The sequence below is a fragment of the Pinus tabuliformis genome, chromosome 7 (genome assembly GCF_031772625.1).
Source record: "Pinus tabuliformis cultivar Carrire ecotype Pingquan chromosome 7, CPIR1, whole genome shotgun sequence".
NCBI classification, from domain to species: domain Eukaryota; kingdom Viridiplantae; phylum Streptophyta; class Pinopsida; order Pinales; family Pinaceae; genus Pinus; species Pinus tabuliformis.
The window spans coordinates 1,349,583,532-1,349,599,773 of record NC_142293.1 but is presented as its reverse complement, the minus strand read 5'-3'; the positions used below and the strand labels follow the sequence as shown (position 1 = coordinate 1,349,599,773).

Sequence of the window (16,242 nt, the reverse complement as noted above, 5' to 3'; positions counted from 1 at the left end):
TGTGTCCCTTCATATTCAATCAAAATGACTATAAATATAAGCTCCGGATGATTCATTCCTCATCGAATTTTAACGCAAAAGATACATATGGTTCACAACTCGTGAACTGAGGAAATAAGATCAAATGGTTTCATAAGTTGATGGCAATTAAGACTTCTGGAAGTAACAGTAACACGCCCCTTTTAAGTTTTAACTTTTAACCTAGCAGCAGATCCGAAAACGAATCCGCAAACCAGGACTCGACAGGAAAATCGTGACACGCTTTCGAATTTAGAACACGCCCCTGGACACGACGTGCCACAAGAGGACACGACGTGCCACAAGAGGACATGACGAGTCCTGCCATCATGACACGTGTCAAGACAGAATCGTGTCCGATTTGTCCGATTCGCGATTCGTCCAGGGTTTTGGACGAATCCGGTTTCATAGGCTGCCACCTAACACTGTTGTAAGTCACTTCTACTACATGTACATGGGCTCATCAATCTTCTCTCTAGGTTGGCCACATCTCGAGCTCCAATCTATCAAGCTAGCAACCACTCTAGTCCATCAAAGCGCTGCACTTCGGCACCAATATTCACCCAACCTTCAGCTCCTCTTCGTCACTTCAAGATAGCTCGTCTAGGGCTACTTTGGGTAGCCAACACACTGCCCTCCACCAAGTCAATGGTACCCAATACTACACTGCAAGATTTGCACCAATGAAGGCTTACGATCACCCAATCAAGCCTCCAAATTGGCTCCCATAGGCTGCCCAAGAACTAATCCAAAATCGTCACAAACTATGACCCAACACACACAAGATGCACCCAAAATGCATACTCGAGCTCATTGTTTTAGGGTCTTCTCCGAGTGCTGCAATTCTAGGGCTTGTTAGGGCACACAACACAGTCCTTCAAACTGCCCAGAATTGCCCTTCTTTGTTGCAGTTTCCCTTCTAAGAGGGGAGGAGACCCTACACTGAAGTTTTGGATTGTGCTAGCCCCTTACAACCCTTCGGCCTCCCTTACTTTTGTTGTGGCTTGCTACAACAAGCCTCCTCCTAGTTGCGGTGACCTTCCTAAGGGTCTGCACCCTCCCCACGGCCCTCAAAACAGTCCCTGCTTCCACTCCTCTGCCTTGGCCTCCAAGAATAGGCCCTCGGCCCTCCTTTCTGAACTTCGACCTCCTCAAAATGCTCTAAAATAGATCTCGGACTCCTGTTGTTGTCCTCCTTTGTTGTGGCCCAAATAGTGAAGTCTTCTCTCTTCAACGAGTTGTTCACCTGTGTTATGTTGCACAATTGGATGCCTTTATCACCCTCATATCACCTTCTATATATACCATAAAGAAGGGCTCCAAAACGTCACATTTTAGGGGTTGTCCAACTGCCATAAGCCTAACATAACCTTAGACCGACCTTGATACTTACGGTGTCATTCCCAAAAAATACCTTCAAAAATTCATATCTCCACTTCTACAACTCGAAATCGGACGATTCTCGTTGCATTAGATTCATCTCACTAGGAGCTATCATCCTCATCCATCACATGTAGAAATGTGCTCATGGAAATGCCCAAAACATAATTTGGTGCAAAACCCCATACTTGAGTTCCAAGCCCACAAGTGACTCTTGTGGAGCTTTGCCCTCCAAACCCCGAACCCTAAGGCTTGGACTACCTCCCAAGCTACTCAAAAATCAACATGGAGGCCCACCTTCAAACATAAAGTCATAACAGATGGGTGAGGGACCACATGGCTGGCTCAAGTGGCAGAGCAAAATGGCACATCGAGCTATCTGGGGGTTGCAAGGGGCTACTGGCTGTCGGCTGAGGACCATGTAGGAGAAAAAAAATTCCTTTATATACTACCTACAGGTGGTGGGTAACATGGCCCTCGAATTTCATGCCAACAATCTAACTTTTCTACCCTTGAAATTTGTGCCTCAAACCAACGATTTCCTCCTTGAAATTCATGTTGTAATACCAGCAATAAATGTGACCTGACTCCCTCGAAATCAATGTTGTACTTGCATTGAAAAATGTGCTGGAGATACCTTTGTCTTCTCGATTTTCGGGATGCTAATAATTTTTAACTACTAATGATTTCCTTGAATTTCGAACTATTGTACCTTCTCAGTTTGTGTGCCACAATTCTAGCCTAGAATTTTGGGTTGTTGTATAATCTCTCCCTGTTGCAAATGCTTTCTATCTTGGCCTCATCCTTCAGCTTCTATCCTCCTCTCCTCTTCTCCAAATCTACACGTGAAGAATTATTGAGCCTCCATTTGCCTTTTTCTCCCTTTTTACTCTCCATAAGGATGAGAAGACCTATCCCTAAGATCAAGAGTTGAGATTAGATTTCAACCTCTATTGATCAAGGGTGGAGATCCAATCTCACATTGACCTCCCCTCATGTCTCCCCCTTCATTAATGACCCCCTCTAGTCACTTAATAACCTATTGTACCATGTACCTTTTGCCTCATAAAATTACTTTAAGAATGTAAAGTCACTTTAATATTATAAAAGTAGAATGTACTTTTAGACCTCATAAAGTGACTAAAAAGTCATGTAACTTTAATGATCTCATAAAGTCACACTAGAAAGCTGGGTTCACCTATTTTCTTAAGCTTAGGCAAAAAGCACTAGGAAACACCTCCTTGGCACTAGGAAACACAGTTGTTTTTGGACAAATGTCCCTGAAAAAACCTAGTGTGGGAAAACCGATGCAACAGCTAAGGGTTTGTATTATTAAGCAATAGTAAATCTAAGTACAATTCATTGGATGCCCAATTGGCTATCCGATATAGAGAGAAACTGGGCAAAAATAATAGTGAGATGATCACAACCTGTCATTAGAAGAATCGGCACTGATCTGCAACAGAGATGAGACTCTACACTGCCTCTGCACAGTTCTGCGTCACTCCTACGCAGTGACTGCAACTGGGACTGCACTGCACCTCCTTTTGATCCTCTCTTGGTTGGAAACTTCAGCTCTCAGGCCTCTCGGTCTCACACCCCGACTTCTGGCTCTGGAACTCAACTTTCTCAATTGAATTTCGATCTCCCTATAAAGCTCTGCGATGCCATAGAGTAGCTTTTTCGAGCCCTGCGTCAGCCTCTCTGGACGTCTCTCTGCCCTCTCTGCCTTGTACTCTCCGGTCCAGGAAAACTTCCCTCCGGATACTATCCCTGCACCTCACTATAAGAAATCACTTCGAATCTCTCTGTGGTAACTGTTGCGTTGCTCTCTTCAGAAATTCGATCTCTGATTTCTTACCCGATGTCATTTCCAAATTCACATCAAGCCTTCTCTTATAATCCTTCAGTTGAGAATCAACGGCCCAGATTAGATGCTAATCAATGGCTCAGATCATTTTGGCTTGATCATCGTCTTCTTCTAGAAGTTTCACCCACAGTTTGTGTTGATTTGGGGTATCATTGAATTTGCTCTAGCCATGAAAATTGGTGAGAGGCTAAAACACATGAGATCTCCAAAACGCAGAAATGGTTTGGGCAGATTCTAACCAGTTTGGGAGACATTGAAATAATTAATATTTTTAATGGAGTTCCTAAGTCTAAACTTAGGAAAAATAAAATATTAATGGGTATTAATATAAAACTAGGTTGGAAGGTTCCAAAAGTCATGGATGAAGCCAAATCTAATTTTAGCTGTTGATTAAAGATTTAATCTTGGTCGTTGAAGGATCAACAGGAAAAGTATAAGAAGAGGCTAGAGGGGCAGTTGGAGAACACACTGAGAGAGACTAGTCAGTTTGATTTCTGGAGCGGGCTTAGCTGAGAAATTAGAACTAGTGGTCTGGACAGCAGGAGGCAACGGGTACAGAGTAGAGAATTGGGATCAGCACCAAAAAACTAGCACAGAGGTTGGAGAGGTAGGAGCTGACGCAGTAGGTCTGGGAGTTGTGTAGAGGCCAGTACGCCTGACGCTGAGGTTGGGAGAAGTGCTGGAGAATTTGTTCTCTGTTGGGTAAGCCAGTTTGGCACCTAGTTGTATTGAAGAATTGATGAATAATAAAATCCTCCTCTACTGCACCAGTTTTCTCGCATTGGGTTTTTCCAGGGACATTCGCCCAAAATATCTGTGTTGATGTGTTGATTCTTCTGCATGTGTTTGTTTCTGTATTATGGTGTGATATCTGCAACAGAATTTATTTTAATGTTTACTAAAGCATTCTCGTAAATAACTTATTGGCAAATAAGTAGGTAAAATAAATCAATTGTTGCAATGATAGAATTTTCACATGGTATCAGAGGAAGTAATCAGAGAAAGGAAGGGAAAATCAATTATGGGTCGAGACCATGATGCAGAGGCATCTACGTCAGGAGACTCGCATAGATTTTCAAAAAATTGCACAAGAGATAGTAACTTCAGTTTCTCTATGTTGGCTTCCAGGTTGGAAGAAAAAGTGGCTTGTGTGACTAGCTTTGCATCATTAGAGGTATGGTATATAGATAGTGGAGCCTCTTGGCATATGACGGGAATCTGGGAATGTTTCTCAGATTATCAGGAGGAGAGGATGAACTTTCAGATCACCATGGGGAACAAGGCAAAGTGTACTCCAGTAGGGAGGGGTACCATAGTTTTTCAAACAGAAACGGGAGAGCGGTTCCGTGCTACCAATGTGCTGCATGTACCAAGATTGGGGATGAATTTACTTTCTGTGTCGCAACTTTAAGGCAAAGGCTATGACGTTTTCTTCATCAAGGAGAAAGTATACGTCAAACACCCAAGCTGGAAAAAGAAAGTGCAGATCGGGATCAAAAGTAACAGGTTGTACAGACTACAACTAGAATCACCAATGGCACTAATAGGCAGTCATGGAGACAAGGATTTGAACGAACTATGGCACAGAAGAATGGGACATTTGCACCATGGGGCTCTGAGATTTCTCAGAAACACTGTAACAAGAGTTTCGAATCTTAGTACGAAACGAGATGATGTATGAAGAGGATCTGCTCTGGGAAAGTCTGCTAAAGCAGCGTTTCCTAGAAGTAAGACCAAGGCTAAGAGTGTACTAGAATTGATACACTCAGATATCTGCGGACCTATGTCCACTAAAGCTCTTAGTGGTGTCGAGTACTTCCTCACCTTCATTGATGACCACTCAAGGAAAACTTGGATTTGTTTTTTGAAAACCAAGGACGAGGTTTTCTATCGATTCAAAGAGTTCAAGGCTCTGATGGAGAATCTGACTGGGAAGAAAATAAAAGTTTTGCACTCAAATAATGGTGGAGAGTATGTCGATAAAGACTTCACTGATTTTTGCGCTAAGGAGGACATCAGAAGAGAGTGGATAGCTCCTTACAATCCGGAGCAGAATAGGGTAGCTGGAAAAGAAGAACAGGACTATTGTAGAAGCAACTAGGGCCATGATGTATGATTAGGATATGCCAAAATTTGTATGGGCAGAAACATGCAACATATCAATCTATGTTCAGAATAGAACTCCTCGTCGGGCATTGGGCAAGATTACTCCAGAGAGTCTTCACAGGGAAGACACCTGAAGTCAGTCATTTCAGGATATTTGGGAGCTTAGCATATTGTGTCCATACCCGAGGAAAAGAGAAAGAAGTTGGATCAAACTGCAAAGAAAGCATATCTAGTGGGATATAGCGAGAAAGCTAAGGCATATAGAATCTATCTTCCAGGGAGTAGGAAGGTAGCAGTTCGATTAGATGTGAAGTTCATGGAGGACAGGGCTTTCAGAAAATCTCGAGAAATGCCTTCCAAGGAGCAGTCAAAAGAGGAGTCGTTGGTCAAACCTCTTCAACCAATGGAAGTAAAGAATTCTTCCTCGGATCAGGAAGAATCACAGGATGAGGAGGAGCTAACAGAAGCACCTGCTGGCAGAGGAAGAACAAGCAGGGAACTTCGTCAAATTCTGCGAGATGCAGAGGACTTCATCAGTGCGCCAAGGAACAATAAGAGGGAGTGAAAACAGCCAGATAGATATCAGGCATTAGTAGCTCAGGATGGGGAGCCTGCCAGTTTTCAAGAGGCAGCTCAACATCAGGTTTGGCTGGATGCGATGGTAGAGGAGTACAACTCCATAATGGTGAACGATGTTTGGGAGGTAGTGCCAAGGCCTCAAGACAAATCAGTGGTAGGTTCGAGATGGATCTACAAGATTAAATATGCTACAGATGGTAGCGTTGAGAAATACAAAGCCAGGTTTGTGGCGAAGGGGTATGCTCAGAAGGAAGGAATTGACTATGAAGAGACCTTTGCCCCGGTAGCCAGGTATACATCAACTAGAACCGTGATATCTCTTGCAGCACAAATGGGGTGGGAGATTCATCAGATGGATGTCAAAACGGCATTTTTGAACGGGGTGATAGAAGAAGAGGTATACATTGAACAACCAGAGGGATTTGAGACACATGAGAAAAAGTCTCATGTATGCAAATTGAATAAAGCCTTGTATAGGCTGAAACAGGGACCTAGAGCACAGTATGGTCGAATCGATGGCTACTTGCAGAAGATGGGATTGGTCAAGAGTGACACAGATCCAAATCTCTACTATCTAGTTGTAGAGAATGAGCCTTTAATCTTAGTATTGTATGTGGATGATCTCTTCCTAACAGGATCATCCAGACTCATCGAGGACCGCAAGAAGAATCTAGCCACAAAATTCGATATGAAGGATTTGGGACAAATGCATTATTTCCTGGGGTTGGAAGTTTGGCAACAAAAGGGGGAGATCTTCCTTGGGCAAGGGAGATATGCTACAGAAATCCTGAAGAGATTCAGAATGGAGGACTGTAAACCCATGGCTACTCCAATGATCACCAACTAGAAGAAGATTGATGCATCACAAGGCAAGGATGTTGATCCCACCTTATACAAACGACTCATAGGGTCCCTGATGTATCTGGTCAATACCAGGCCAAACATTTGTTACATTGTCAACACCCTCAGTCAGTTCATGGTGGAACCAAAGAGGGCGCATTAGGCAGCAGCCAAACATGTTCTCAGATATATACAGGGAACAATCGATTATGGACTCTTGTACACCACGAGTAAGGATATCAGATTGAGTGGATTCACTGATGCAGATTGGGCAGGAAGTTTAGTGGATCGGAAGAGTACCTTTGGGTATTGTTTCAACATTGGATCAGGAATGACCTCCTGGTTCAGTAGGAAACAGAAATCCATAGCTCTGAACTCAGCAGAGGCAAAATATATGGCCGCAAGCACAGCTTCGTGCGAGGCCATAGGGCCTAGAAAACTACTTGTGAACCTATTCAGAAGAAAGATGGAGGTGACCAGGATCGTGTGTGATAATCAGAGTTGCATCAAGCTCTCTGAGAATCCAGTGTTTCATGATCGGTCAAAGCATATTGATATCTGGTGTCACTTTGTCAGAGACTGTGTCCAACAAGGAGTTGTACAGTTGAGCTACACTCCTACAGGAGAACAGGTGGCAAACATCCTTACCAAGGCCCTTGGAAGAACCAAGTTTGATTATTTCAGGGAAAATATGGGGATGATAAAAAATCCATTTCAGTAGCAGAAATGGGTATGATGTTCCAGTGCAGTAGCAGTCAGCAATAGCACAATGCAACATGTTGAGAAGGAGTTTGCAGTGTTGATGCAGTGTTGGGAAGAAGGACCAGTAGTAGCACAGATGCAAAGGGAGTTGCAGTGCAGATGCAGTGTTGGGAAGATGGACCAGTAGCAGCGCGGATGCAGAGGGAGCTGCAATACAGATGCAACAGTGGCAGTGATAAAGCCATGGGCAGTAGTACAAGATGCAGAAATGCAGAGGATGTTGGGCAGGGAGGCTTAGCATCAACACAGGTACCGATGCCGTATGATCAGAGTAATGCTCAGTGTGGAGTATTACTAGAGAACAGTCCTCGCTAAGAGGGAGTGTTGATTTGGGATAGCATCGGATGTGCTCTGACCATGAAAATTGGTGAAGAGGCTAAATCACATGAGATCTGCAAGACCCAGAAATGGTTTGGGCAGATTCTAGCCAGTTTGGGAGATATTAAAATAATTAATATTGTTAATGGAGTTCTTAAGTCTAAACTTAGGAAAAATAAAATATTAATGGGTATTAATATAACACTGGGTTAGAAGGTTCCAAAAGTCATGGATCAAGCCAAATCTAATCTTAGTCGTTGATTAGAGATTTAATCTCAGTTGTTGAAGGACCAACAGGAAAAGTATAAGAAGAGGATTGAGGGTCAGTTGGAGAACACACTGAGGGATACCAGTCAGTTCGATTTTTGGAGCGGGGTTAGTTGAGAAATTCGAACTAGTGGTCTGGAGAGCAATAGGAGGCAGCGGATACGGAGCAAAGAATTGGGATCAGCACCAGATGACCAGCGTAGAGGTTGGAGAGGCAGACGTAGATCCTCTCAGGGAGACGCAGAGAGGCCCAGTGCTGACACAGAGAGGCTGGGGCTGACGCAGTAGCTTTGGGGGCTGTGTAGAGACCAGTACGCCTGACGCTGAGGTTGCGAGAAGTGCTAGAGAATTTGTTCTCTATTGGGTAAGTCAGTTTGGCACCCAGTTGTCCTAAAGAATTGATGAATAATAAAATCCTCCTCTGTTGCACCGGTTTTCCTGCATTGGGTTTTTCCGAGGACATTCGTCCAAAATATCTATGTTGATGTGTTGATTCTTGTGCATGTGTTTGTTTCTGTATTATGGTGTGATATCTGCAGCAGAATTTATTTTAATGTTTACTGAAGGGTTTTCGTAAATAACTTATTGGCAAATAAGTAGGTAAAATAAATCAGTTGTTGTAGTGATAGAATTTTCACAGTTTGATTAATACCCTTTAATTATTTTAATTTCTTAAGTTTAGACTTAGGCACCCATTAAAAATAATTAATTATCTTAATAAAACTGTCTCCAGGTGGAATTTCCAAAAACGATTTCTGGGCATTGTGGAATACATGTGTCCAAGCCTCTCTGCAAATTTTGAGGCTTAGAGTGCATTCGATGCTACCAGAAATCAACACTGTCATGCTTCACTAATGATCAAATGGTGTTCAGCAAGTTAGTTGTGACTTCCTATTAGGTCTGATAGTGGACATGCTCAAGGGCAATATATGAGGATTTTCTAGTATATAAGTCCATCGTTGCTTATTCCTAGACTTCTCCAGATGCATAACATGCTGACTTTAAAACTTTATTTTGAAAGTTGTTGCAGGAGTGGGATACTAATTCTCGACGTCACTAGATCAATGAACCATATTGAACCATAAATTAACACATTTGGTACCAACGGTTGGTACAACATAACTTAAAAAACACTGGTGTTGAAATGTCTTACGAGATATTTGCAGTTTGACTTCCTATATAGTGGAATAGAAAGTTATTATTGGATATCTACACTTCCAATTGAAATTAAACAAGGAAATCATAGAAGCGTGATTTATTAAATTTAAAATGCACATCCCCTAATGCATGCCAAGTTGACTTACAAAAATAAAATGTCATTAAGCACATTTAGTATCTCAAAAAACATTTTTCTGTCGAAAGCCATATTTCAATTGGGTAGCTTCCTTCCTTACTATTTGAGCTTTTAGCTTCTGGCCTTCAGGAGATGCTTTTGCAGTCCCGTTTCTTATCACTACTGATGTACTTTTGAGTCCCGTTGAACTATTTTTGGTCATTTGTGAACATTAATAAAATTATCATATCATATTTTATCTTATAGAAATACTTTTTTTTTTTACAAACAAAACAAATATGAAGAATTTATGGCATTCAAAGAGGAAATGAAACTCCAAATATCGGGTATTAACTTAGTAAATATCACTTAAGGAAAAAACTTACCCTAAATAAAGATCATATATTCGTCTCCAAAGATGCCATCTTCGATGAACAACACCCATTTCCTAAAAACATATTTGCATAGCTGAGCTTTGTTCATAAACAGAAGTGTACAATCCCACAATTACATCTAGTTGTATTACTCCATATCTATGTCAAAAAGCATTGGCTTACCTTGCCATCTATCTCCACATAAATTGTGCTATTTATCAACCATGGTGGCCTACGAACCTAGTAATAACAAGGATAATCCTCAAATACTTGAAAAGAATCTAAAATATATGATTACAAACCAACCCAAAGAGGTTAACAAAATGAATAGTAACTCACTGATTACAGTTGAAACAAAATATATCAATTTATATGAATGAAGCAATATCAACTAAAGGCTACTAAACAACATGGATCATTATTTAAAACTGGAAACAGAATCATGACATAATATATGTCTTGGTATGATCTAATTTCTCACCCTAAAAAGTTCATTCCCCTTTGAATCAGTGATCAGTGCAATAAAATGCCGTCTTGTACGCATAAGCTATAACAAAACATAAGCATGGGGTTTTAGTTAGTAGTAAGTACAAATACTTACAAATAAATTCCAGGTAAAGGGAAAGAAAAATATCAAACTAAAAAGACCTAATACAAGTAAAGCATCAAAAATATTGTAAATGTAATTGTAGTTCTAATTTTCTTTCATGTGTATATATGTATTATTTCCAAAAACTGAAAAGCACCATACCCACATCATGATCTCCCATGGACTTTAAAGAAAATACTTTTGATTACATACACAAAACTAACTCATAGTCTGAGTGCCTAATATTAATATCCTAACGCGCAAAGGAAGATCTTTACACATATATTACAGGAAAGGCTTTGCAGCAGGCCACTCTTCAGAAACATTTCCAGCTTAAAAACACTCCACTGCACAGAAACTCCATGAAATGGCTCGGCTGGCATTCCAAGAATCAGTAAACATCTAGGGAATCTTTCCTAGAAGTTTCCTAAATGTCGGGGATGCCTTCAACTATTTTCAGGCAGGAAATGCCTCTCTTTTTCTATTTTTTCCTTCCCTATTAAGATGGCAAGGGTTACCAACCCCATGCCAACTGTTATGCGCCATAAAGGAAAAAGCCAATAAACCCCAAATCTAAGTCACCTAACACAGGGATTCAGGATTTGATGGATATGAGGATTTCAATGTTGGATACGGACACGTTGATCCCCCGAAACAGGACACGTTCGGATACGTTATATATTATTTTATTAAAAAGACATATATATTAAAATTTAAAAATTATATATATATATATATATATATATATATATATATAGATATATATATATTTCAAACATAGATCTTTATCTAGATGTAAGTTTTACAAAGTAGCATTATGCATACAAATACAATTGTGACATAAATGATAAATCATAATACATATTCAATTCATCAATGATCCAATAAGAGAAAGACAAGATAGAAAGATAAAGATATTGTAGTTTTCTCATTAAGTCATCAAAATCAAAAAGTGTTACATAGGTAGTGCAATGCCAATGGCAAATAGAAATAGCAAATACAAAACAACTACAAGTATACAAACCTCAAGGCCATAGATAGCTCATGACTCATGAGTCATCAATCATCATAGTCATCATCAAAATCAGCATCACTGTCCTCATCATCATGGTCACCACTGCTCTCCTCTATTGCATCCTCCTCCCCTATATCCAAAGTCATCTCTGCATCTGCCGGTGTGGAGGATGACCCCTCTACAGTATCACCATCATCAAATGTGATAGGCTCTAGCATTGGATCATTGAGATCGAAATTGGCCAATGCCAACTCAACACTATTGTCCAAACCCATATCATCAGGAAAGACATCCCACATCTTTGTCTTTCCCTTCAACAACTCATCCCTCTGCCTGTAAATAAGACAAAGGTTGGTGTGCACATACACCATTGTCTCTGCCCTGGACTGCTCAAGCTTGCTCTTCTTGACACTATACAAATTCCCATATGTGCTCCAATTCCTCTCGCAAGAAGAGAATGAAGTCATCTGAGAGAAGAGCCTCATGGCTAACTGTTGTAGAGGAGGGCTTGTTGCCCTGTGATTTGCCCACCACGAATAGGGCTTCTTAGCCCCCCTGTCTCTAATCAGATCATATCCTGCAAATCGAACAGTGCCAGTGAAAAACTCTGCAAAAGCATCCTCCACCTCATCAAGGGATGCTCTATCTTGAATGCATCTTTCCTCCTCTATGAGATTTCAACATCCATGTGAGGAGGGAATCTACAAGAAGGTCCAGCATTCATCCACTCATAGCTGTAGTATTTTGGGTTCAATGAGTGAGCCAAACAATGTAAAGGTGTACAATTCTTGTCCCATTTGCTGACAATAATATCATGTATAGTGGTGAAGAATGCCTCTGATGATGTCTCATACTCGAGGCACTCACTCTATAAAATGATGCTCCTCACAGACTCAATCATGGAATCCCATCCCTCATAAATCTCACCTAGGATGGGTTGGTCTGTATCTGCAAATCGAAGCAAAGAAATGATAGGGTCCATGATCTAACTAAGTAGATTTACCCTCTCCCACCAAACATCATCTAACATTGTGTCCTTCACTCTTTTAGAGGCTACTTGCTCTGTCTTTCTCCAAAAAGACCAAAACTCTGAAATAACCATGGCCCCAAGAACGGTCTTGACCTCCCTCAAGCTCTTCAACATGATGAATGAAGAGGTTGTTAAAATTGGCAACTAGGGCCAAACTCCATGCGAGTCATCTTATTTATGGCAACTGATATTTTTCTTGGATCCCTCTCATTGAGAGGTGTAGGATTGATCTAAAGATCATCCGATTCCGATAAGTATTCATGGAGTTATGAATTTATTTGTGTTATGGGACAATTCGTCAAGGTCAGCGAGCAACCAAATAAACCCCACATGTGCTCAACGTTTTAGTATAAAAGGAGATGACTTGAGAGTCATTTCACACACACTTCTATCTTGATTTCTCTCCACTTGTCTTGGGTTTTAGTGGAAGAGAAATCTAGGAGTGGAAACCCTAGACGTTGGAGGAAAAGAGGTTGCCCTAGCCGCAGCAAAGAAGGCAGGCCAGCGAAGCGATGGAAGGGTTCTATGCGTTGACCTAAAGGAACTAAAGGAAGGGCCCTAAACAATGTCCTAAGGCAGCCCTAAACATTGTCCTAAAGGCAACCCTAACGCAGTCCTAAGGCAGCCCTAAACGTTGTCCTAAAGGCAGCCCTAACGCAGTCCAAGAAGGTAGCCCTAATGCTATCCTAAGGCAGCCCTAACCTACGCTATCTCAAGGGTATCCTAGCCGTTGTTAAGATGACGATAGATGTTGTCCTAAACATACCAATGGTGCCCCAACCGCAGGCATATGGTGCCCTAGACGCAGGCTTAATGCGGCTGAAAGGGAGGATTGTTTTAAGGCCTAATATAAGGCACCGAGCTGCTGAAAGGAGGCCAAGGGTAGGCCAAGTTGAAGAAGGGTTGTTTGGGGTAGCAAAAAGGTGGGTTGTAGGTGGCAGTGTGGGACTGTGGTAGGCCACAGTCCTAACCACCTCAAAACAGGGACAGCATGGAGAGTTTGAGGGCTCAAACATGCCCAGGACGGTAGTGCTAGTAAATGGAACAGTTGGGCTACATGGTGTTGTTAAGACGCAAGGCGACAGCAGCAAGGTATGGCAAGGCTAAGGGGACAACAGCAAGGTATATCATGATTGTTAGGGACAGCAGCTACAGCGATATATCTAGGCAGCAGTGGCAAGGGACAGTTGCATAGTGAATGGGACAGCAAAGGAGTGCTAAGGCAAACATGGGACATCAGCAAGCATAGCAAGCATGGCAAGCATGGTGCTGCAAGCACATGAGACATGTTGTATGTCAACATGGTTCAGCACACCACATGGGACAGCAATGCAGCGTAAGGTGCAGTAGTATGATGTGTACACCATGGTCATGAGGTCCAGCATTGTGATGATGGGTGCAGCATGGTGCAACACGGTGAGGTGCAACATGATGACGAGATGCAGCACAATCATAGATGGAGTCACCTTGGAGAATCAGTTGAAGCAGCATGTCTTCAACTGATCTCATGTGTCATCTTCTTAGAGATGATCTATGCTCTTATCTAGATAAGTCAAAGTGTTGACTTCTGTTGTAAATGTACTATCTCTCTCTCTGTGTGTGTTGAACTATTGAAGAACATATAAGAAGAATTGATCAAGGGTTTCCCCACATTGGGGTTTGTCCCTAGCTAGCGCCACATCTTGTGTCCTCTTGTCTTGGCTTGTCTTCTGTGATTTATGTTTATGTTCTATCTGCAGTTTACTTTAATGTTAATGTGATTGCTAATCTGGAAAAGATATTGAGCTAACTGTGAAAATTGAAATAAATTGCTCTAAGCATAGAACATACCTAAAATTAACAAAGGCAAACCATGTATCCGCAATCTTCAACAATGATAGATTGTTGTACTCCTTGCAGATGGTGAGGGCATTTGTATGATTTTGTACAAAGTTACAGATATGCCTTGCATCCTCAATAATGCTACCAATCCAAAGCACATCAGAAGCAATAGATTTCAGTGCTAAGCTCAATGAATGGACAATGCAAGGTGTCCAAAACACTTGTGGATATTTAGCTTCCACAATCATGCCAGCAACCTTGCAAACAAGTGCATTATCTGTAATGATTTGCACACAAGAATCAACACCTACATCTTCAATAACTTTAATAAACAACTCACCCATATATTGTGCATCCTTGTATTGTCCAAGTGCATCCACTGATTTCAAAAAAATTGGACCGTTCAAGGAAGACACCATGAAGTTGATGAATGGGTGTCGTGCTGGATCTGTCCATCCATCAGAAACAATGCTAACCCCAGATGTTGGCCATGATGCTTTAATAGGCTCAAGCATTTTTTCCACCTCTTTTTTTGCCTTCGTCAACAATGTGGTTCTAAGCTTCTCTGACCCAGGAGGCACATACCCTGATGGAACCCCTTGAGTTAGAGCTCGACACATCTCAATAAATAGAGGTGAGCATGCAACATTAAAGGATATGAAGTTTTGATAGGAAAAAAAGGCAATGGTGAGATCAAGCTCTTCCCGTTTCTCCTTCTGAAAAATCTTGTCCATTGGACCAAGTGAAATTGCCTTTCTTTTTGCTGCTTGTCCCCCACTAGAACTCTCAAATGGGAATTTGTTGCTGCTTTTCCTCAAGAATGGAAGGGGGTCATCATTCTTGGTTTTTTTTTATTTTGCAGCCACATTTTCCATACCAACATTGGACTCTCTTTCCATTTCTTTCCTCTTTGGTAAAGGCACCTTTGTACAAGCTCCAATTCCACAACCTGGTAAAGCCAACAAATGACCTTTCACACGGAAATATGTGCTCGTGAAAGTATTGTGGCAATAGTTGCATTTCCAACTCACATTGCCTCCTCCCTTCACCTTGCTGCTTGGCCCTTGCTCTCTTGTGACATATTTCCACAAGGGATATTTGTTACCTTGAGGAGGAAGTCTTCCCTCAACATTTGAAGTTGTTGTTGCAGCCCCACTTGCAATAGAGGGAACATGTGTAGCATTCCCTAATGAAATTGGGAGAGGAGGGGCATCTCCAATGGAGACATTCTTCCCCTTCCTTTTCCCTTTCCCTGTTCCCCTTGATTGAGCCACAAATGCTGTAAAAAAAAAAAGCCAAAAATGCACAAATTTGTAAAAGAAATGCACATGCAAACTGTTGTAATAAAAATGCAAAAAATAGAGAGAAAATGCACTTACCTGTTGCTTGAATCTCCTTGAAAATGCTCCCACACCCTTTGCTCCTTGCTCCCAAACACCCACAACAAACTAAACAACTCAATGTGAAAATAGAATGGAGAAAATTGCCTTTATAACGTCGCATGGGTTTCTAATTTCCGGATTCAAATTCAAAAATCGGGACATGTCGTGTCCCGATTTTCAAACTCAAATACGCCTGAATCGTGTCCGATTTGCCAGATTCGAGACATGACAGGCCTGGTGGATGAATCCGGTTTCATAGCCCCAAATTGTATTTTTTGAATGGAAAATTTAGAGAAATTAATTTATTGTCTCTCTAGAGCTTTGGAAGCAATTTTCCCAATTTTCTCGAGGATAGTAGAAAAAAACATAAATTTGTTTTCATAGACCTGGAAATTGTCTTCATATAGATAAAAATTGATCTACAATTTGTTTTCTACTCAGTGATGTATTTGAATCTCTAGCTAGGATGGACGTCAAAGCAAATAGTGACAAATTTCCAGTTGTCTTCATATAGCTAGAATTTATCTTCAATTAGCGAAAACTTTTTATGTATTATACTTTTCCATTATCAGGGCATATTCCAGATAACAATTTTACAAAAAAAATATTTCAATGTAA

At 41.2% G+C, this 16,242-nt stretch overlaps 1 protein-coding gene across 1 annotated transcript in view; it reads right to left on the bottom strand.

The window, feature by feature from the left end:
- The window catches only part of LOC149252557 (altered inheritance rate of mitochondria protein 25-like), a 214,816-nt gene that overhangs the window by 176,742 nt on the left and 21,832 nt on the right, over nucleotides 1-16,242 (bottom strand). The window contains exons 2-4 of the mRNA XM_089454184.1: nucleotides 10,269-10,334; nucleotides 9,971-10,027; nucleotides 9,800-9,861 (exon numbers count right to left, since the gene is read on the bottom strand). Coding sequence (XP_089310310.1) covers nucleotides 9,800-9,861; nucleotides 9,971-10,027; nucleotides 10,269-10,334 — 185 coding nt within the window. The remainder of the gene's footprint in view (nucleotides 1-9,799; nucleotides 9,862-9,970; nucleotides 10,028-10,268; nucleotides 10,335-16,242) is intronic.